This window comes from Alexandromys fortis, unplaced genomic scaffold (assembly GCF_014885135.2).
Source record: "Alexandromys fortis isolate MF-2015 unplaced genomic scaffold, M_Fortis_MF-2015_v1.1 scaffold_92, whole genome shotgun sequence".
Classification (NCBI taxonomy): Eukaryota; Metazoa; Chordata; class Mammalia; order Rodentia; family Cricetidae; genus Alexandromys; species Alexandromys fortis.
Genome location: NW_026067972.1, coordinates 6,993,714 through 7,017,418, shown reverse-complemented (window position 1 = coordinate 7,017,418; position 23,705 = coordinate 6,993,714). Strand labels below are relative to the sequence as shown.

Here is a 23,705-nt window from a genome sequence, read left to right as displayed (position 1 = left end):
GCACAGGCCAATGTACGGTCCCTGGCATGTTGGTCCCACACATGTACTCAGCATGGTTCCTGCTGGGAGCCACGTGTGTGTGTGTGCATGTTCCCGTGTGTGTGGTGGGCAGGGTGCCAGGTCCACTGCAAGGCGTGTGCACTGCGACGCGCAGGGCTGCTGCCTGTAGCTCGTTAGCGGGGGAGGGGGCTTGTGAAACCAGACCCTGGTTATTAGCAATGCATTAGGCGCGGGCAGCTGGCCAGGCAGGAGGGACTCCGGACTCTGTCAGGGAGCACGTGAGAGTGTGAGTAGCCTTTGTCGGGGCCAGGCCTACAACCAGGACAGGCACCTAGGAATCAAATTACGTACTTTAAAAGGCCAGACAGGAGAAAGGCATAAGGAGATGGCACTGGAGTCTGGTGGGGGTTCAAGCTGACCCCAGCAGACAGGCTGGCTTGTCTCATGCAACACTCCCAAACGGTCCTAGCCCAGAGCTCAAGGGCCACCCAGAGTGCCCATAGCCAAATAGGCCCTGGGCTCTCGATATGAGAACAGCCAGAAGTCTTCACATCCCTGCCTGTTTCCTAAAGTTCTTCGTCACAGCTTGACCAATATCCAGACCATAGCCTCGCCCCGGATTGCCCCCTTGCCCACTGTTTGGTTCCCAGCCCAGGCTACTACCTGACCTATAACCTTAAGCTGACCTTTAAACTAGGCCTAACTTTGGGGCCTGAATAGCCATCATGATCTAAACTCATCCCCTAGACCAAATGTGACCACAGTGTCTGGTCCTAACCCCTTGGGCCCATCTGCCAGTCTCTGAGGGGTGGGGCCATCCTGGTCTTTGGGTCCATCACAGACCCACTGTGGCATGGGAGGCACTGGTCAGGGCTGACAGCCAGAGATTAGGAATAGGGGACATCAGGAACAGGCTAGGAGACCCTGTTGCCTCCCTCTACTTCCTTCCACTGGGAGCCCCGAGAGACATGTTCTGATGAGGACGCCTCCCTCAGCTCCATTCACTTTCCCAAGCCTACCTGATCCCTTTCTCCCCGTGGCAAGCCTCTTAGACCACCATCGGGTCCCTGACTGGCACTGACACTCCCTGGGGCAGTCTCCTTTCTCACCCTACTTCACACTCGGGCACCAGGATCTGGGCAAGGCCGGACACTCACATGCTGCCACTGGTCCAGGATGAGAGGCCGGTAGCGCAGGAAGAACTTGAGAGGAAAGGACTCGGGGTCAGGCCAGGTTGAGGGTGTCTGCCATGTCACCTCCAGCCGACGAGGGTTGCTGGGCACTGGCCGTGCTACCACGTTTTCTGGAGGATCGGGCTTCACTATTAAGGAGACATTGCTTCATTAGTGTGTTAATCCCTGGGAACAGCACCATACTGTCAGCTCCAGCCACTGATCCTCCATCTGTGTTGCCAACGGTTGAGGCTGCCACAGCTGCCATCCCTCTTTCCCGTTGTCAGCTCTGGCAACTGCGATGAACAACCTCTAATTACCAGCTCTGACCTCCCCATCATCGTCCCTGGCTGTCGCTACAGTCAGAGACACCGGCTCTTGGTACCAGCATCCTACATTCCAACCAACCTCCATCACAACTCCATCCTCAGGCTGTCCAGGACGCCAAGGACAAAGCCAACACAACCAGATCATCCTCTTACGCCAGAGCCCGACGGCTGTCCCTCAGTTTTTTCCTTTTCGCTCTAAACTGAGATTGGACAACCCTCATTAGGGTCTAGATTTGAGGATGCTCTGTGGGTTAGAGATAAGCTGGGGTGTGATGGCGGCGGCGTCTGAGGACCCAGCTCGTACAGAACTAATCGGACTAAAGATCCAGCTGTGAGGCTTGTGAGAAGGATGGAGGAGAGGAAGGCAGGAGATAGTCTCAGAGACCGATAAAGGGTCTGACTGGGATGGGGTAGAGCAGGCAAAGCCTGTCTGGCACAAGGCAAGGGCAAGCAGAGGGTCTGGATGGGATAAGGGGTGGGCGAGGGCGGTGTCTGTCCCACTCCTGTCTCCTGTACTGACGCCTCATTTATCACAGACCGTAAGGAAGCCATTAGCATGGGGGGGGGCTGCAGCTGCACAGGAGTCTGGCCCAGTCCTCCCCCCTCCTCCCTGTTGCATGTTCTTTGAGCCAGAGAGACAATGAAAAGAGCCGCTGGAGAGAGAGGTCTCCGCCCTGCGGGTAAGGCTAGCCACTCGTACGATCACAGGTGTTTATGAAGGCATGTTTTACCGTTCTGCACATGTGAACATCCCCCCATGCTCACGTAGAGCTCTGACACACCTTCACATCCCAGAGTATGCACCCTCCCCCATCACCACCACACACACCGATGGTGAACTCGTCAAAGGTGATGGCCGTGGCGTTGTGGCCCAAGGCATTGCTGACACTTATGGAGACCTTGTACTTGATGGTCGAGAACAGGTGCATGTAGCGAATGTGGCAGCGGTTCTTGAGGGCTGGGTCCTTCTCACAGACCATAATTTTGGAGCCGTGCCTGGAAAGGAACGAGGCCCAGGTACTGTTACCAACATCAAGGGTCAGGTCGGGGCAGGCTGGGGGAAGGTGAAGCCCCAAGGCTAGGTTGGGGTCTTGGACTCGGGACATGATGAGGAGAGGGAGAGGTCAAAGGTCAAGGCTTGAACCGGGTCAAGAGCGCAGTTACTCACAGCACAGTCACATTGAAGGTATTGGGGATGTAGGTGGGGGTGGGCAGATGCCAGCTGCAGTAGAAGCCCTTGGGGTAAGTGTTGGAGCGGCAGCTGAGCACAGGCTCTCGCGGTGGCACTAGGGGTGAGGAGACGGAGGTCAGGGCTTCCCCGAAGCCTCTAGTCCCCTCTACTAGTCTGGGGACAGGTGGGCCCCAGAGCCCCAGCACTCCCCCCTTACCTATCATCGATGCCAAAGGTGGGGGGGGCGCTGTCAGCAAGGGTCTGAGGCTTCCCAGGCCACAGAGAGCCAGATGTTTAATTAAAGAAAAACAAGGCTGTGTGGAGGATTCCCCCCCAACACCTGCTCCATGGAGGCAGGAACTGGGGAGGGGGCAGCATGGAGGGGGTGGGAAGGGGAGGGGGCTGTGAGTCCCAGCTCATCAATCACAGCACAGAGGCGATGTCTCAGGGACTTGTCCCCGCCCATGTCTCCTGTCATAAATGTGTTCACTTCCAAAGAAGCGCCCTGGACACTGAAGGGATCCGAGTGGTCCTCCAGGGTGACCTGTGCACCTTCTAGAGAAGAGACCCATCCCCCGGGCTTCCCATCTGTGGACTGCTGTAAGGACAGACTTGGTAGCTGCACAGGAGTACAAGCTGGCTAGCCACAAGCATGTCCACGTGTGTACATATCTGCGTGTACCAGCGCACGTGAACACATTTCCCCGACATGAAGGAGTGACTGGTAGCATAAAGCGTCCAGGTCGCTCTTGGTCATACACGGCCATATGTGAATATTTATGTGTACAAAGTGTCTGCTGGAAGACAGCGGCTGCTCCACCGGTGGGCTCCCCTCCCTCCCCCACCCCCGGCTCCCGGCTCCAAATGTTCTGCCACCCTGAGAAAGGCTGTGACACGATCGGTGGCTGCCCTCAATTGGGAATAAGGAGATTCGGAGAGGTCTCGTGGAAACCCAGAACTGAAATGCATCTCACAAAGGTATCACTCATCCACAAGACTACATTGGGGGAAGTTCTTTCTGTTGTCTGTGTTTTTTTGCTGCTGTGAGCATTTAGCCCAGGCATTGGGCAAGGCGTGAGCACAGGCGGCTCAAGTTCCTGGAAGGAGGCAGCCTCTGTGATCTGACCCAGGCAAGGAATGTCTGTCTGTGGCCCCAGGGACACTGACACCTCCCTTCTGTGCCTCTCCCCTCCCCGCCTCCTGCCTGACAGGTGGACAGGAAATGGGAGGGGGTAACTCAACAGGCCAGGGACAGCGGAGCAGAGTACGTGTCTACGTCTGTAGGCTGGCTCGGTGACCCTCGGGGAGCTGAGGTTTCCACAGTGTCCATGAATTGGGGTGACTTCCTGCACACATGTAGTATGCAAAGTCTGTGTGAAGATGTGGATGAGTCCGAGACACAAGCCCGGGAGTGCAAACCCGCCTGGGCGGGAGATGAGGAGCAGGAAGGGCACCAGGTGGAGACACAGTGGGCCGAGCAGGGGAGAGCACACAGAGGCCTTGCATCTGCCCACCACGGCTCCCGGTTCACCCTTCCCGGGGAACCTGCTGCCCGTCGTGTGTTGGTCTCACGTCATCCCGTTTGCCTGTGGTGTTCCTGCCCTCTCTGCCCCTGGGGTATAGAGTGCTGCACGGGGGTGGCCAAGGACACAGGAAGTGCCTTCTGGGGGCCTGTGGGCCAGGCCAGAGTTGGCAGCAGACTCGAGGAGGAAAGGACATTCTGAGGTCGCTGAGAAACCTCCACTCCCCGCTCCTGCTGCCGCCCCCCCCTTACCCCCAGCTTCAAAGGAGAAGAGCGCTGGGGAGGGGGGGGTGAAGCTGCAGAGTCAGCGCCCCGCTGCCTGCCCGGGGTGTGGAGGGCAGAGCAGGCCATGGCACTGGACTCACGGCCCCCTCCCTTGGACAGGTCACAGGGGGTAGGGGCTGAGCAGGGGTTTGGTCTGTCATCTGGCTACTCCTGCCTGGCCCAGGGCCCTGAGAAGAGGAGGATTTGGGTTCCCTGACAGGGACCAGGTTTCTCAGAGGGAAAAGGAGGAAAGAAAAACAAAGAAAAGGAAGAAAAGGAGTTGACTTGCTGCAGCTGGAGCCCAGCTGAGGGGCCGGGTAGGCGGGGATGGGGGTGCCGAGAGAGACCGAGTGTGAGGCTGTGGGACAGTGTGGGACTGGGAGGCCCTGTTGCTGAGCGTAAGCTTGGGAAACCTGCTTTTAAGTCACTGTGGCTGTGAGGGGGCTTCACACGCAGCTCTTGGTGGTGTAAAGTGGAGGCTGTGTGGGACAAGCTGACTTGGGGTGAGACTGTTGGCCAGAGGTTGTCTATGAGGGCAAGGATTGGTATCTTATGTCCCCAGTGTGTCATTGTGCCTGAAACACAGCCAGCCAGCTACACTGTAGATGTGATGAAGCTTAAGTCTGAGTGCTTTTTTCCCCCCTGGAGACAGGTCTCACGTAACCCTGACTGGCCTAGAACTCACTCTGTGGACCAGGCTGGCCTCAAACTCAAGAGATCCACTGGCCTCTGCCTCCCAGTGCTGGGCTTAAAGGTGTGCACCACTACACCTGGTTCTGCGTGTACTTTTCAAACCAAGGGTCTGAGAAGATACCCCGAGTTCCCAGGAAGTCCACAGATGGGCTGGACCTGACGTGAGAGTATGTCAGGGAGGTTGAGCAAACTCCTCTACACACAGGACAGCGACCACCTGGGTGTGCAACGTGCTCTTAGATGCGCAGGAAGCCCACGTCTCCCCTAGCGGGGGTGACTGAGATGCCAAAGTGACTGTGTCAGCTGGGACAGTGTCTGAGTCCCATACAGGGCCGTGTGCGTGTGCATGTGTGCGTGTGCCTCTGCTGGCCTGGGGTTTGTTTGTTTTCCTCCTAATTGGCTTGTTTTTCCATGTCCAGCCCACCAAACCGCATGTTTTTCCTCTCATCTAGCCAGCCCGCCTGGGCTGGAGCCCCCAGCACGCATGAGGTCTGCCCGCTGGCCTAGAGAGGAGGAGAGGCAGGCTGCCCACACCCTGAGCCAGGCCAGATCAGGCCAGGGTGGGGCGCACTGACCCTTCCACTGCAGCCCTGCCCACACCACACCCACACTCCTCCTGCCTGGCATTCAAAGCTCATGGCCTGTCTTAACCTTTGCTTGTGGGATCTCTTGAGGTACCCCAAGTTCTGGACTCCCAAACACCCCCTCCTCCCTCCCACGCACTTCTCCCTGACAGCTCTAACCACGGTCCCGTGAGCTGCTCTTTCCTTCCCAGCCAAACAGAGCTGGGGGCAGCGGTGCTGAACCAGGAGCTTCTCTCTGATGACTCTCGGTGGGAGGGGCTGAACAAGAAAGTGTCCATTTAAAAATTATTTTAATCTCTGGTTTGTTTTAGCTTAAGATCGGAATGATAGTCAGTGTCCAGTAAACAAAACAAAACAAAACAAAACAAAAAAAAAAGATGCTCCTAAAAGGAACATTGTGATCCCATTTCCTAACACATCCGCAGGCTCTGCCTTGCTGCTGTGTGAGGGGTTCACCTGCCAGAAGGGCAGTGGTCAGGAGCAGAGCTGCCTGGTGAGGGAGTCCTCCACCAGAGTATCGCCATGACCAAGTCCCTTTGGAGACTTGGGAATAAAGATCGCATATGTTTAGGATAAACATTCAATAATAATTCTAGGTCTGAAGGACCCACAAACCACCGGTAGCGTCGCCATGCCCTTGGGGCACTGGCGAGAAGAAGGCCTGCACACTGAGCGTTGTCAAACTCTGCCTCTTGTTATTACACAGTGACCGAGATGATCGTAATTAATATCCCGTTCCTCTAGACGGAAATAAGGCAATGAGAGATAACTACCTGTTACAGATGTTACAACCGGTTCATTCCAGCCCTCCCCCGAGGGGCAAGGGCAAGGGAGATCTAAATGGCCCGGACCCTGGTCACAGTAGAGATGCTGTGGCCATGCCCTGTTGGTGAAGACTATGGATGTGACTTCAAAACTCAGTTTTCCTCCAAAGGCTTCTCAAAGATCACAGCACCAGAAATCGAGTTAAGGGCTACCAGACACAAGCCATTACCACCAGTCTTGTGCATCATTTGGGGAGCCAAACTGAGAAATAAGGAGAGTGGGCAACTGAGGAAGACAACAAACAGCCTCTCTCCAGTGTAAGGGTTGGAGCTAATCTGATTTCCACTGTTGCTTTGTGCTAAACCAAGGAGGCTCTGGTTGAGCTGGCCCTGCATTTCTCCATAAGGACAACAGGGGTCACTCCATCTTTGGCTCACACTTAAAACATCGGGCCTGAATGTCATCTCTTCAGAGTAAACAGTTTGAAAAGGTTTCTTTCCAGCCACACACCTTTAATCCTGAAGGGACTCTAGACCAACCGAGTATGTGGCTCTGGCAGACCCTGCCCTTCTCCTCAATTCCCTCTGCCTTGCTAAAAACTGTTAGATTACATTCTGAAGCTAGCCCCTGAGGTCCATTCCCTTATTTGGCCAAGATTCATCTATCAAAGTACTAGAGTCTAGCAATCAGAAGCCCCCTTTGGCTCACTTAATTAACATGCCCAATTGAAATTAAACACCTCATCCTAACATGCAGTTTCCCCTTGTACCTTTGCTTGTTTGGTTTTCGAGACAGGGTTTCTCTGTGCTGCTTTGGAGCCTGTCCTGGAACTAGCTCTTGTAGACGAGGCTGGCTTGAACTCAGAGATCTGCTTGCCTCTGCCTCCTGAGTGCTGGGATTAAAGGCGTGCGCCATGGCCACCTGGCTCCCTTGTATCTTTATACGCCACCATTTTCCTATATGCCACATCTGTCCCTTCTATCCAGAGGCAGTTCTTTGCTGCTGTCCCCCCTCCCCAGGACAAATACCCCTTGCCCCCTCTCCCTTGTTCCCTTCCCCTTCTCCCTGTCTTCTATCTCCTGCTTTTGTCTCTTATCCCCTCTGTTCCTCTGAAGTAAATAAATCTCCTTTGTGCTGAGAACTTGGCCTTGGGATGTCCTGACCGATACTTTTCCTTCCAAATCCCAGAACTTAGGAGGCAGAGGCAGGTGGATCTCTGAGTCTGAGGCCAGTATGGTCTACACAGCGAGTTCCAGGACACAGAAGAAACGGTCCCGAAAAAGAAAAAGGGTTTTCCACAGGAAAGGACATCTCTGCTAGTGTACTCTCACACCTCACTCAAGCCCTAACATTTTCAGCCTAACATTTCGCATGGCTGTACACACTGGTCCCCTGAACAGGGGCCTGCTCCCAGGTAGCTTCCAGGGGATAAAAAGAACAATCTGTTGGCTGTGGGGTAAATCCAAATGTGACAAGGACAAAGAAGCTTGACTCTTTAGCTCAGATACAGACTCAGCCAGGAGAATCCTCTATCACTGATGGCAGGGGAGGGTTAAACACTCCAGTTCCCAGGTCTTCCAGAGGACCCGAGCTCAATTCCCAGCACCCACACGGCAGCTCACCACTGTCTGTAACTCTATTCTAGTGGATCTGGGTCCCTCATATGGACATACCTGCAGGCCAAACACCAATGCACATAAAATAAGAATATTATTTTTAAGAATTCTAACTTTCCTTACTTCTCAGGAGGACAACTCTAAGGATGCCTCTTCCGTCACACACCCAGAGTTCCCTCACTGGTGGCTCTTGTCATCAAGAGACAAGACCACCCTGGTGAACCTCCCCCCTTTCATGACAGGTGTGACCAGATGGATAGGCTGGCCTTAACCCTGCAATTCTCCTGCTTTTGCCTCCTGAGTGTTGGGAATGTATGTATGTGCCATTATGCCCACTAATAACTTATCCTTTGTGTTTCTAATTATTACATTTAGTGTGGGGGGGGGTGGTGGTGGTGGTCCATTCTTGCCATAGCATGTATGTTTGGAGACCAGAAGACAGCTTGCAGGAATCGGAAGACACGGGGTTTATTTGCTGAGCCATTTCATCTTCCTGATAACTCATTTCTTATTAAATAACCACTTCCCTTTTCTATGTCTCCTCCCCACTCTTTAAGAGGATTTTATCCCATGCAAAATAAAATATTTGTCTTTAGAGTCTCATTTTCAATCTGAATCTAGAGAGACCCAAATCCAGACACTGCCCAAACAGAACACACTTTTTCTCTCGTCCCTTCCTGTCACGGACGTGTCTCAGTGACCAAGCCACCAGCCCTCTCCACCTTTCTGCCCCCAATTCTCTAGCCTTTCCTGCCTCCAGCTCATCACCAGTTCCTGAAGGTCCCACATCTCTATGTCCTCTACTCCATCCTCTGGTCCCAGGTCCTCACTGTGTCTCCTGCATCTTCTACGGCCTCCTTTCTGCCCTTGCCTGGTCCCCTCCAGTATACTTCCCTTCACTGCCTGAACCTGATTCCGACCGTATCACGCACCAGTTCCCAGGACCAGGACCGTGATCTGGACTCTGTCACTTCCCTTAGTGCCCTGTCTCCACAGTCATCAACCCAAGTGACTTTGAGGCCTGGTCATCTCTCGGTCAAGAAACGATGTTCCCAGCTGGGGGTAGTGGTGCATGCCTTAAATCTCAGCATTCAAAAAGCAAAGGCAGGCAGATCTCTGTGAGTCTGAGGCCAGCCAAGGTGGCATAATAAGACCCTGTCTCAAACAAACAAACAAACAAACAAACAACATCAAAACTATAAAGAAAGGGGAAACAAATAAATTCTGATCCCATGTATCTTCTAAATCTGGAGTCTCCATGTGTCTTCTACCATAGGAAGCCTTCTTCCTTCCCTGGGGCTTCCCAGCTGCTCCTACGTGTAATAACCTTATGTCCTATTTCCTTCCCTCCAGCATGTTGACCGTCTCCTGTGGGAGCAGACATGGGGAGGCCACTCCAGCTCAGAGCTGTGACCCTAGGATCCATTTCCACCCACTAAGCCTCGCCAGCCCTCTTCTGCCCACTATGTCGTAGGGGACAAAAGGACTTCGGGACTTAAAGACCTTCATGGATATCTGTAGAATATATAAAGTGACCAGGGTTTGGACTCGTTGAGCATGGTGAGACCCAGAGGTCAGAAGAACAGGTTAGGTAGGATCAGAAAGCAAAGGTCAGGCTGCAGCCTCTCTCCTTCCCTCCCAACAGGAAGGTAAAGCATCCGAGAAGAGGTCACAGCCCAGGGTCATACTTACAGCCCACATGTAGAAGGACTTGGTGGCGCAGGTGCCAGGAGTCACGGTGGAAACAGGCGTACAGGCCACTATGGCCCAGTTCTAGGCTCCGTAATACCAGCTGAGAGCCATTGAGCAGGTCAGGGGCCAGATCTGTCCCGTTCACCCTCCATGTGACAGTTGCATCCCAGCTTGCAGTCCCACACGGCAGCATCACATCTGAGCCCAGGCGCTCATACTGCACGTGTGGTGCTTCTGTGGGGCCAGGGAGGGCAGAAACGAAAGGCGCAGGTTAGAGTCCTTCCCGGAGTGAGAGGGTGAGGGTCGCTGGACACGGGGCCTGTGCGGAACTTGGCTGTGTCCATGCAAGTGCGTGAGTGTTTTCCTTCTCGTATGCACAGGAGACAGTGTCTCTGTGGGGAGAGGGAAGGCAGGTGTTGTGCGGCTTTGGAAGGATCTAGTCTCAGTGAGATTTCGGTTCCTCTTCAGATTCTGCATCTTTTACAAGGATTTCCTGACCCTTATGACCCTAACTAACTAGATAGCTACTTCTTTTCCTTTCTCTTTTTTTTGGGGGGGGGAAGGGGGCGGGGCGCGGTTCAAGACAGGGTTTCTTTGTGTAGAACCTGGCTGCCCTGAAATTTGCTCTGTAGACCAGGCTAGACTCAAACTCAAAGATACCTCTGCCTCCTGAGTCCTGGGATTAAAGGCGTGTGCCACCTCTGCCTGGCTGACTCTAACTTATTGTCATCAAGGAGCCCAGCCCATCACTCCCCAGGACCACTATTCTTTGGACTAGAACATCTGTCCTGCTGGCTGCCTCTGTCACTCTCCCTGTGCCAAAGTCTATGTCTCCAGGTCTGTCTCCTTCACTGACATTACAATGGTGCGGGAGGTGCCCCTCCTGGACTCTTTTCTCTGTCACATTTCTCTCCCTCATTCTTGTCTTTCTGTCCTGTTGTCTTTCCCTTATCTTTCTTCTAGTCCCCCCCCTCCACCCTTAACTCAGTCCACTCCACATAAGCTCCCCGCCCCCACCTTAACCATCCAGGGCTTGGGCAGCAGCAGCAGGAAGAGCAGGCAGGCCTTGAAGAAGGAAGCCCTGGAGACTCCTGGCAACTGTCAACTTTGTGAAGCAGAGACCGCTTGCGGTGGGGTGAGGGCTGGGACTGAAGGAGTACTCTGTCCTTTCCTCCATTGCCCCAGGAGGAGCCTGTCAGAACTAAAACCAAACTCCTGCCCTGGTCCTGGCAGCCCAGGCCAACCAGGCGTGATGGACTGAACCCAGGAGACTGGAGCTCGGAGGGGAGAAGGGAGCACCTGTCGGAAGGCAGCGCCAGGTGGAGGACGGGAGTCAGAGAGGCAGTTCTCCAGGCAGCAGCGGAGGGGCAGGCATGCAGAATCGGAATCTTCAGACACCCCCACCTCCTGCCCCCTGAGCCTGGAAGGACAGATGCTTCCCTCATCCCAGCCAGATCTGTGTAGTGAGGGTGGGAGGGAAGAAGGGAGGAGGAAGGGGCAGCAGGGAGGGGGGGGCTGCGGGATCCCTCGTTAACACTCCCTCGCATCTCCCCTCCAGAGAGCCACCCCGCTGAGTTGGGGGATTTTCAGAGGCAATTCCTGTTAACGAGCCAATTAAGTTGGGCCAGTGGCCTCTTAATTAGACTTGTTAACACCACCAGGACTTCGAGGGGAGGGGGAGGGACCCCTCAAGGGCCCCTCAGTCACCCTCCTCAACGTAGCCCCCTTCCCAGGACTGCTTTTCTCTGGGCGGGAACATTTGTCCAGTTTGCTGCCTGCAGCCCTCACTGGCCAGGGTCTCCGTGTCTCCAGGTCTGTGTCCCTTGCTGTCTGTCTCTGCCTTGCCCCTCTTTGAGCCTCTCTGTCCCTGTCCAGAGGAGGGGGAAGCAGGGAACAGAGCCAGCCCTGACCACTTGTCTGTGGGGCTTGGGACCAGCCGAACAGAGGATGAACAGGCGGAAGGGCGGTGGCTGGGGGCCTTGGAGGCCACAGCTGTGAGGCTGGACCAGAGGCTGAATGGAGGCCTCCCCCTGATCAGAGGCCCAGTGTCCAAGGCTCAGGCCATTGAGCCCCCCCTCAATCAAATAGCTCCGGCCACTGAGCCCCCTTCCAACCTCCCTTCCAAAAACCTGGAGCTTCCAGGAAACATGCCAAGCCCCTCTCTCCACACAGCCCCCCCAACAGAGACTCTGCATCCAGCTGCCTGAGGAGGAGGTTGAAAACTGACCGTTGGGGAGGGGGCGTGGCCGTCAGGGTCCCAGCGGCAACACATCAACACTGACCAAAAGCCGCTCGGAACAAACATGGACGCCGTGTGGCCCTTTAGTGCTGGGGCAGGGTGGCACAGCCACAGAGGAGGAAACATCTAACAAGATATGCCACAGCAGTGGACGAACGCTCCCCCCATCGCACACGGTCTGCCTTGAAACCAAACCATGAAGCCACAAGCTGGGAGCAATGACAAAGGAAGGGCAGAAGAGCCATGCAGCCGCAGAGGACAACTGCAGGCCACGGTGCAGAGACAGGAGCAACACAACATGACAATCACACGGTGCCATGACCGTTTCACTACCAACAGCATTACACACGGCCGTGCATGGCCATGCGACAGCTTCAGAAATGGCTCTGGTTTAATAGTCTGTCTCTGGACAGCCCTGCAGGTGCCCCTCCTGATGTGCTGTCCACTTCAGAAATTAAATCAAGCAGCAGGGGGAGGATGGGGTTCTTGGCCCTGACGCAGTGACAAACGCTCCAAAGGAATCAGCTGTGAAAAGGTTGTTAGAAGCCAGGATGAGAGACAGAGACAGGATGAGGTCATGGACATGGAGAACACAGAGGGACAGAGCTGACGCCTCCCTCACACCTGCACACACAGACTCACATGGGGACTACATGCCGGAAACAGTCCCCCCGGGTGTCCTAAGCAACTTCGTATCACCTCACATGCAGGAGGAGGACAGTCACCCACAAAGAAAGCAACAGCGGCCGCTCATCACAGGGTTACAGTCACACGCAGGTTCAATCGCACGGGGACACTACGCCCTTTCGGGGATGGGAACACCTTACACAAGATCACAGGCATGGATGGAAAGGGAGCCGTCACCTAGAGGCTCCGTTACTCACGGGGACAGGGTCTCATCGACAGGGGGAATCTCAACAAGGGCAGAAATACATGAAGAAATCATGCTCTCGCAAACATGGTATAGTCTCAGCTACAAAGATACAGCATGTAAGGGGCAGTCACCCAGGTGATGCACAGCCCATAAAGACACAACCGCACGGAGACACCCAACAGAGCTATGCTCTCCCCTACACAAAAGAAGTCTCATGCACTCTGAACTGTGATCCTCTGCCAGGGCCCTGGCCATATGCAGCCCTGCCTTAACGTGTAAGCAGAGATCTTTACACAGGACAGCAGAGGCACCTGGCAGGCCCTGTGCTGATCCAGCCAGGAGCTCTGGGACTGATTGGGCTCTCTCTGGGCCTCAGTTGCTAGTCTCAGAAGGAAGAGGCCATGGATTCCTTGACCCCACTACCCTTTCAACCTACAGTCTTGAGGACAGAGGTGCTCAGTCCTTAAGGTCTGTCCAATGCCTGTAGTTACTCCCTCTCATGTTCTGCGTCTGCCTCCCCCAGCCAAGGAGAAACGGGAAAAACCTTACTGGAGACAACTTGCAAGTTCAGACTTCAGGGTGGCTGGCTAAAGAGCCGATAGTTGTGTTAGGAGAGCACACGGTTCCCCAGCAGAAGCTATGGGGACTCAGACCTCATTAGACAAACAGGTGGGAGATGGGTAGAGAAGCTACCGACCAATCACCCAACTGCAACAGTCCAGCCCTCCTCAGCCTGGGCCCACCCTTAGTGCACCAGCCCCCTCTCACCTGTCTTAATCTCTGTCACTACCCTTCAGTGATAAAGCTGACATCAGGAAGTAATCTGTAGCAGTTTTGTCTAGTCTCTTAAATGCCCCCTACATCCCTACAAAATTTACCTAAATACCGTCCAGAGACCCTGCCCCTACCTCCATTCCCAAGTCCTATCCCATCTGCCTGTATCCTCTACCTTCCCTACAGAACAAACTATTCCAAGCCAGAGACACAATCAGCATGTGACAATCCAGGTGTGACTGTGGGGGGCTGTGCCCATGAGACACCAGCTTATCACTAACCCATGACGACATGTCCTTTGGGCGACGCGTGTGCGACCGTGCAGCCGTGCACCAGTGTGATTCTGGGGGGCATCCATGTGCGGCGGGGCCAACAACGACTCATGCACCGTTCTTGAGGAACTGGCAAGCAGCTCTCCCAAACACTCACCCTGTGGACTGTGTTTCTGGGTGTAGACAGCGGCGGCGGCAGCAGCAAGCACAGCACAGCAGGCCCATGGGACAGAAGCAGCCATCTGTTGGGAGAAATGGATTGTGGAGGGGCAGCATCAGCCCAGGCAGGAACCCCCTGGTGGGGCTGGGGGTGCTGCTTGGAAGGCTGGTAAATCTCAGCCCTGGGGCCAGGGCACCTTGACACCAAACACCCCTCTTAATGGGGGCTCGGGGTCCCCTTTCCAGCAACGTGGGAAGGGGTTGCTAAAACGGTAGGAGACAGCTACGGTGGTTTGTCATTCAGTAAGAGTGCTGACTGCAGAATGTAGTCAACCACGGATGAGTTATAGAGCATCGGTAATGCCAGGGCCATTCTTCAAAATTAAAAAACATATCTCTACCAGTGAGCTTAGCTAATTAGGCATCCACACCACAAACTGCAGGGGCGATGCTTTAGCTTAATTGAAGGTCTGTACTTCTCCAAATTGCCTTGAATATAAAGCCCCCCACTGTACTCCTGGGTGGGGAGGGGAGCCAGAAACCTGGATGTTCAAGAGCCCCTTGGATCTATCACTGGCCTCCACCCAGACTCCTACTGGGCTCTGGGAAACTCAGGGTGCAAACAGTGTCACATGAGCCAAGCCAGAGGTAGCTCTGGCTTTATTGTGTATCAGTGATCAAAAGAAAATGAAGTCTGTTCATATCTCAGTAGCCAGGGACCCCCAGCCCAGGAGAATCAGTGTCTACATGTACTTATGTAGGTACACAAAGTACATCCAGGACATGTCCCCAGAAACCAGGCAGAATCTAGTGGTCCCCCCCCCCTTAACGTCCTGCCCCTGGAATCAGTCCAATTTCCCCACTACAGCACATGCTCAGATCTGAGGCAGGGAAATAGCCATTTCCTGTAGTACAGGCTCTCAGTGTGATAACCTCCCTTTTGCAAAGCAAGGAGAGAAACCAAGGGGCTGTCAACCATGCAGAAGTAGAGACCCAAAGATAGACACCAGCAGATACTATGACTGGTCCAGTCTGGACCATGGCTGCTGTCAGGTCCAGGCAGCCTCACAGTAGACCTTGGCCAGAAACACTGCCCAAACAACCAGACATAGCCCCAAACAGTCAGCTCCACACTAGAACTGTCAGCGAGAGCATCAGACGACGGATACGGCCAGATAACCAGACAGAGAAGTGATCAGAGTACAGCCAGCACGACAGAGAAGCAGCCAAAAACACAGCGAGCTGCTCAGCCAGACCCCAGCCGAGGAAGAGCAAGAGCTCAGGCAAAGAAACCAGCAGCAGCGACACAGTCAGTGCCAGAGACACCGTCAGAAACACAGCCAGGGAAACTCTGACACACAAGCAGAGAAATTGCTAGACACAAACAGGCATACACTCAAGACAAAAAGCTAGAGAAAGAACCAGAGCCACAGCCGGATGCTCAGTCAGGAAGTATCCGCACCACTGAAAACACTGCCAGAGACACTGTCAGGGACACAGCCAGAGATAGCATCAGAAATGCTGCCAGAGACACCCAGAGGAAGAGCAGGAGAGACCACAGCTATAACAAGGGAGAGGACGGTGGGCATTAGCTGATGTAACGAGGGTGGAAGTAAACCTGACTTCCTGGGAGCTCCTTTACGGGAAAAGCTCCCACTTGCCTTCTGCTATGCTAACCCACCCCAGATTGTTCAACTCCTCTGAGCCTGCTTGTCCTTATGGTCATAGCGGCAGGCACACTTTACACTTTGACCGTGTGGTCTTGACTCCTTTTCCACATCGGTGACTCCTAGAGCCTTGGTTACCTTTTGGCCAGGTTCCTTATGACCCTCAACCTGCCTCATTTTCAGCCACTCCTTAGGCCTAGGAGGTTAAGACAATGACCAAAGATACCTAACTAGCAGGTTACAAAATGAACCCAGTCAGCTAGAATTCAGAGCTGGTTCTAGAGAAAAAGACAGGCTGGAATCCTACCTGGTCCCCCCTGCGACAACCCTCATGCACCCTTGGAAAGTAACCTTCAGACCCTCCCCCTCCATCTTTGCCATCTGTCCATGCTTTTCTCCTAGATCCTCTGCCTCGGGGCCAGTTCACTGACCACCACCTGGGAACGAGAACCAGGGCACAGGCAGGTAGGCAGGCAGAGTGGCAGAGAGGGTAGAGCCAGAGGGCGGGTTAGAGTACGGAGAGGGATGCCTCTGCTCCCTACTCCTTCTGGGTCCTAGTCAGTCAGGCTGGAAGGGGAAGATATTCAGGACAGGCACACATGCATCCTCCCCAGCATGTACACGCACGCGCGCGCGCGCGCGCACACACACACACACACACACACACACACACACACACTTTCAGGCCCCCACAGGGGGAGGGGAGACTTCTTCATCAAAGTCGCCTCCATCAGCCCGATGAGTTACTGTAAGGGCCGGGCCCTGGGCCAACGGGGCTGCAGCCACAGGAGACGGGTGCTGCAGCGAGCTAGTGAGCAAGCTAGTGCTGCAGAGTGGGGGTGGGGTACCAAGACAGACACTGCAGGGTCTGGGCACACAGAAATGGGAAAGCCTTGGGTAGGGGAACAGGCATGGTGAGACAGAGTGCTGAGCAGATACTTCAACAGACAAGGAACGGAGGCTGGCGTGGAAGAAGAGATAGGGGGAGGAAGACAGGGCACACTGGGAACTGCAGATACTCCAGGGCAAAGAGGAAGACAGGCGCAAAGGCTCTCTCTGCCCACCCTGGATCATCTGGAGGAGCCTGCATCACTCCTGGAGCTGGTCAATGCAGCAGCCAGGACAAGGTTCTTTCTCCGCTTGGAAGGATTCCCACTGGGGATCTGGAAGCCTAGCCTCTAGGAAACAGGTGAAATAAACCCTCATCCCTCTGCTCCTGCTGATACAAACAACCAAAGGACTCAGGAAAGTTCCGTTCCCACCTCTCCCCAAAGTCCCAGGAAGGCCCACTCTCCAAATGGGGAGACTGAAGCCAGAAGCATCCAGAACCTAACACCACCTGCTCTTTCCCAGGAATTTTCCAAGTCCATATTCCATGAGTCTAGGATCGATGTAGATGATAAATGTCATACAACCCCAGGGAAGGAAGGACGCTGGCCTAGGCTCCCTTATGGATCACTTGAAGATGTCAGCCCCAGAAAAAGATGGACAGAGTGTTCTAACAGAAAGAACAGGTTCCCAGCACTTCTTCTCACATGGAACCCCAGTGTCATCATTATTTATACATACAAGTGACATATAAGACAAATCCCAGGGCCCAATTTAGTGTCACTGCCCTAATGGGACACAAGATACTATCACACAGTGAAAATAAATCAGTGAAAATGATACAATTGCAATGTGAAATGATACATTGTAAAATGCACTGTTCACAAAGACACACAAGGATGCTGACAGTCATCACAGTAACAATGTTGCAGTAAGTGACAATCACAAGAATACCAACAATGCACTAACACCTGCTAAGATGGATACAGTCACACAGAGTAGCACATGGTGACACAGAGATGTTGACAGACTCAGTGACATACAGAATGATACCAGTTCACAGAAATACTAGCGCTCATGGAGGCTGACAGTCACCATTAGTAATACTGCCAGACACAGTGACAAGCTCCACCCTGGGGATCTCAATTACCCAGTTTTGGAGTCTGGCTTAGGATCCAGGACCCTAAGACCACTCTTCCCAGCACCAGCAATGTCCTGGTTTTCCTATGCCCCCACCTAACTAAAGGTACAATATCAGGGAGATCCTTTGGAAAGACCCTATTATGCCTGCTGAGCCACAGCCAGAACTTTGGGGAATCCCTGCCAAAAACAGGTTGGGGTAGGGGTTAGGAGCACCGCTGATTGGGTCTCAGCCTCAGTTGTGAGTGCTGATCTGCAGTAGCGTGTCCTGAGCTTTGGGTGGAGGCTGGCAGGAGGGTCAGGAATGTTCGTTCTGGCCTTGACAGTGAAGAAGGGCGGTCTCCTGCAGTGACCTCAAAGCAAGGTTACCAATCCATCTCCAAGTTGGGTCATCGAGATTCAGTGGTCACAGGCGAGGACTCCTTTCAGTGCCCAGTCCAGGGCTGAAGGACTCTCTCACAGCCTCCTGTCCCCTTCGACAACTCCAGACTCCAAACTCCCACAGCATGAGCAGGAAGGGTACCCTGGTTCTCCATTTCCACCTCATCTTCTCACAACAGCCCTAAAAGTCCTATGTATATGTATGAGTCAAACACACACGGGACACTGATTCAAACGCCTGGGAGTCAGTAAGCCTCCGACCTGTGGAGACACTGGGGTGGGGCAAGGAAGAGAGTGGACACAGGGACAGGGATTGGGTGAGCAGAGAGAAAACGAGCCCTGGCCTGGACAAGGGGGAGCTTGGGAGAGACAGGGCAGGAAGCTCTGGGAGGGGGAGGAGGAGTTGGGGCTGGGAGGCCCCAGATCCCACCAGGCCTAGACAACCATGACAGTGTGGGCGGTGGGGCTGGTGTGGAGGCCTGAATGGTTCACAGGCTGAGGGGGGGTGGGGGCGGGACTAGGTCAAGGAAGGAGGCCTGGCTCCTGGCAGTTGGTCTGCAGGTCCCCTCACCAGGGAAGGGGAGGGCACAGGTCAGGGGCCAGCTCAACACAGCCTGTCTCCCTCCTGTCTTTCTGACTCTCTTGTCTCTGTCTTTCCCCCTCCTTTTGAATCTAGACCTCTTCTTCCTCTCATCTCTTAGGGCTTACCACCTCAAAGGACCCAGGACCCAGAAGCTGTGACTGAGGTTGGAATTCAAGCCTTGTTCTCCTTCTGGGCTGCCACACCCCCTCCCACTATGGAGCAATCGTCAGTACTGGGGAGGGGGAGATGCCATACCATTACACGTGCCCTCCTCCTTAGAAGGAGCAGGACAAGCTGAACACCAGTGCGGGGGGGGGGGGCAGGAAGGAGGCAGGGGGAGCAATCCCCCAACCCCAGCCGCTGGCTGAGGTAGCAAAGGAGGCGGCCCAATGTGAGTGAGTTGGGGGGTGGGTATCCGCACCTGCTGTTGTGACCTCCACAGCCGGAGATGAGGGCCTGGGGGGGGGGGGGACGACACACAGATTCCGATGGATTTTGGCAGCAGCCTGGACTCTAAGTGCTCCCCCCCCCAGCCTTTTGTACCGTGGGGACCTTGAGTTCAGCATGTACGTGCCCTGCTAGCTGCACGTGTGTGCAGGCGTGTTAGGGGAGCCTGGGGCCCTCACATGATGAGCCTGGCTGAGCAGCTGGAGATGTCTCGGGAAGATGGGAATCCAACTGCCAGCCTGTGCCCAGATGCAGAGGTCCACTTGGAATCCTGGGAGCTGCGCTCAAACGGCCCTCTAGGTGCAGAGGGTCTGAGCTTTTTCCTTCAGAAGTCAATGGCTCCAGTCCCTGCCTCTCACATGGAGAGCAGCACAGGGCAGGTAAATTCATGACCTCTCTTAGGGCACATGCTTTGGACAGCTTCATTGAACCTGAGGCACAGGTGACAAACTCCCTATTCCGCAAGCCCAGTTCAGTCTATGGATCCCAGAAGAATCAGGGGGACCCCTCCACCTAGGAAAGGCCCATGGTTGGGTGAAGGGTTGTGAGGGGTGGGTGTTGCTCCTTCGGAGAGACAGCACAGACCTGTTTGCTTCAGCATCTCTACCATCCCCCACCCTCATCCCTGCCAGATCACTGTCATAGTACAAACACACACGAGCATGGTGGCACACACCTTTAATCCCAGCACTGGGGAAGCAGAGGCAGGCGGATCTCCACTGAGTTAGAAGCCAGCCTGGTCTGCATAGTAAGTTCCAGAACAGCCAGGACTAGGTAGAGAGACCCTATATCAAAACAAAAAACAAAACCACCACCACAACAACAAAACCCACTCCCCCTCAGAAAAGAAGTCCCTGCACATAAGCATGCACATCTCACACACATGCAGACACACGCACACACACACGCACACCCAGCAGGGCATGTGAAGCAGGAATTTTTAACAGGAAGAACTGAGGATGGTGTTTTTGGCAGAGCCAGAGTTGGTGGGGGGAGAAGTTTCTTTTTCCTTACGGAACAATGTTCTGTTTTCTCTGCCCCCTTTGCACGCACGTGTACCATGCATGCTCCTTCTGAGGAACCTTCTGGTCTGCTGGGTAAGAGCAAGCCACCCTCCCTCCCCCTCCCTACTCCTCACAATCTGTTCCTGATGGTAAACACAGGCATGAATACACACACCCACATGTTCACACACACCAGCAGTGCAGGGTGACACAGGACCCACTGTTCACCTCATCCCAAGACGAAACACATGCTAGAGGGCTCTCAAAGTCACGCCCAGAGCTTCCCAAGGCCCCATCTCCACATACACACAGCCAGCACCCCGCAGACATTCCCAGGAGCCACACACACGCATGTGCGCGCACACACACACATTCAGTCTGCTATCACAACTGCATATCATGGCCTCCCTGTGGACACCCACTGCCACAGCTTCATACACTGGTCCTCTCTCTCTCTCTCTCTCTCTCTCTCTCTCTCTCTCTCTCTCTCACACACACACACACACACACACACACAAGTCACAGTTGCACACAGAGACTCCCTCACAGAGAACACCCCCCCTTTCACACATGGATGCCATCACACTCAGAGCTGCCAACCTTCCGCGCAGACGCCACCCTTACCTCCAGAAACCCAGAGCTCCCTGGTCACCCCCAGCCTGCTGTCCTCACAATGGGAAACACACAGATGCTCACAGGCAAACACACACACTGGACCCTGGAGGTGCTTGGGCGAAGGAGAGAAAGCAAAGCTGCTGAAGTCAGGACGGCGAAAAGGGAGGAGAGGATTCCCTTCTTTAAAAAGGTGAAGGCCAAGAGTTATTTCCCAGCCAGCTCCTCTTCCTCCAGCCCAGCTCTTTACAGCATTCTGGGATGGAGGGAGAACCAGGAAGACTGCCTGTGCCTCAGGCCCTCCTGCCTCCAGGACTTCTCCAGGCTAAGAGCAACAGGTCTCCTTCTAAGGATCCATCCCTTCCCCCTGTCCGCACGCGGTGCTCCCTACCTGTCCCTGTCGCTAATGCATCCAATGAGCTGGCCTCCGTGAGAGGAGGAGAGGGGGAAGAAAATGAAAATGTCACACCCAAGCCCTCGTCTGACTGTCAGGAAGCCCAAAGTGAGGTGGAGACAGGTGCTCAGCAGAAACCTGGGTGCTCGCCCAACCAACCACTGAGAACAAGAGTCCTAAAGTGTTCTTGGGCACAGGAGTTCCACCCTCAACTCCTATCACCGGAGCTGACACCAGGTCTTAAGTCACAGTCCCGGGCAGAATGGAATCCAGGCTGAGCTGGCCAGTCCCCAACCTGGAACAAGCCGGGATGCTGCTGACATTCCTAGCACTTGCCACTCTAGCTGTGGACAAGCCTGCAATGGTCCCTAGCTAGGCATGAGAGCAGACACCAGGCCAATACAATACCGAAGGAAACCAGCGAGGCAGGGCAATCCCACAAAGGCCAGGTGATCACCAATTGAGGAAAGCAGAAGGAACGAGGCACAAAAGAAATCAGGCAGTGGGGTATAAGGGAGCCATAGGACAGGGCGCCCAAGAAGGTAGGCATCGGGGCCAAATGAAGACAGGTACTAGGGACTTCACCGAGCTAGGAGGTGTGGACAAATGAGGCCAGGCACTGGGGACTAACAGTGAGCTGGGAGGTGTGGACGAATGAAGCCAGGCTTCGGGGATCAAATGAAACTAGGCAAGAGGCCCACAGGATGTGAGAGAAGAGAGATATCAGGAACTCATCCCCTGTCTAGATGTCACCCCCACTGCCTAGGCCTCCCTCTCGGTAGCCCCCTCCCCCAGGCCGAGGGATGCAGCCAGAGCCCCCTCCCCTCTCAGAGGCCTGGTCCGCCTGCAGCCAATGGGCCCCGGCCCCATCCCTGAGACCTCAGGAAGTCCCAGTCCCTCCCACCGGCTGCTGAGGCAGGGGGGCTGGGGAGAAAGCGCAGAGAAGAGAGACAGCTTGGCAGGGGGAGCGCCGAGCAGCCGCGGGGGGCGGGGGCCGAGGAATGAGCGGGAAGCGCCGCGGCGGGCTGGCGGGCTGGCGCGGGCGGGGGCGTCTTCGCCGCGGCGGGGCGGCGGGGTGACAAGTTCTCGGCCCCGCGGCCGCGCGCACTGACCTGGGTCCCCGCGCAGGCGCCCGGCCGGTGCTCGGCGCTCCGTGGGTCCGCCCGACAGCCCGCGGGCATCGGTCCCCGGGGCTTCCCCACCCCCGAGGGGCCGGGCAGGAGCACCACGGCCGCGCCGGAGCCAGCGGGCGAGCGAGAGGGCGAGCGGGGCGGCGAGCGGGCCGGGAGGGGGAGGCAGCGCGCCGGGAGCCGAGCGAGCGAGCCGAGGCAGCAAGTGAGGGACGGCATGCAGTGAGGTCATCCTTTGAATCTAATTGTCTGAGTCAGGAGGAGATGTGGCACTTGATGCTGGGGGAGGGGTGGGGACCCTCGGCACAGCCGGGGGTGGCAGGTCCCGCTCCCCCCAATCGCGGCGTGGATGTGGGGGCTCAGGGCTGACCCCTGCTGCCCGGGTATCAGCTAACCGGGAGGCGCGCGACTCACGCCAGCTCAGGGCCACCTTCCTATTCTCTTGGGAGTGATGGGGACCTACCGAAGCCCGGGTTATCTTTCCGCGTTTTTTTTTAGGAAATGGCAGACACCCCCCAACTCCCAGCCATAATTTTGCCCTCGAAGAAGGGGAGACTTCAGCCTTCAGCCTGCTTTCCACTGTGCACTTCAGGAAACTGGGCCTGGGACTGTTCTCCCAAGTTAACTACCTGCACTGGGAATCTGATGGAGTGAAGAAATTGAGCCCTACTGACTGCTTTGCACTCTGGAAGGACAGTGCAAAGGCCGCCGGACTTCCACTCCAATGACCCTCACACACACACACACACACACACACACACACACACACACACACACATCACACTTCTTGCTCTACTTGCCCAAGCCTAATTCAGGAGGGCCAAGCAGGGCCAAGCTCCTGGGGTACCAGAAAGCTACCCAAAGGACTCAGCTACTCACATAGTAGCGGGCCAAGACAGCAACTAGGCCTTGGGCCGGTCAGGCTCGCACACCCACGCATGTACACGGGAGCACATGAACACATTCGCACACACTGGCAAGGGGACGGACCAGGCAGCCAGGGATGCTCACCAAGGGCCACATGCCCCTCCCCTCGCCCCCGTGGGGGAGGGGTGATAAATATTTAAGGGGCTTTTAGCTTAGAAGGGGCTGAAGTCGGGGGAGGGAGGGGGATCCACGCTGCCTGATTAATGGGGTTACGGGCTTGGATCAATCTGTCCGCCTGCCGCTCCCTCCTTCCCCCCTCCTCCCTCCCTCCGCCTAATGCGCTTTATCAGGAGACGTTTTTCTGACTTGGCAGCGTCGGGCGTTTTAAATAGACCCATTTAGAGCTCGGGTTGGGGGAGAAGAAGGGGGGGAGTGGAGTGAGACAGAGATTGAGACGGGCAGGGAGACAGAGACAAATAGGGGGAGAGACGCCCGGAAGAGAGAGACGGGGGGGGGGGGGGGGGGG

The 23,705-nt window shown here is 55.2% G+C and overlaps 1 protein-coding gene across 3 annotated transcripts in view; it reads right to left on the bottom strand.

The window, feature by feature from the left end:
- Cntfr (ciliary neurotrophic factor receptor) overlaps nucleotides 1-23,705 on the bottom strand; it is a 37,480-nt gene that overhangs the window by 3,223 nt on the left and 10,552 nt on the right. For 2 of the 3 annotated variants that reach the window (XM_050156082.1, XM_050156083.1), the window contains exons 3-7: nucleotides 14,125-14,209; nucleotides 9,809-10,042; nucleotides 2,670-2,787; nucleotides 2,331-2,497; nucleotides 1,158-1,321 (exon numbers count right to left, since the gene is read on the bottom strand). In XM_050156082.1, coding sequence (XP_050012039.1) covers nucleotides 1,158-1,321; nucleotides 2,331-2,497; nucleotides 2,670-2,787; nucleotides 9,809-10,042; nucleotides 14,125-14,209 — 768 coding nt within the window. The remainder of the gene's footprint in view (nucleotides 1-1,157; nucleotides 1,322-2,330; nucleotides 2,498-2,669; nucleotides 2,788-9,808; nucleotides 10,043-14,124; nucleotides 14,210-23,705) is intronic. The other variant, XM_050156084.1, reaches the window with a different exon arrangement.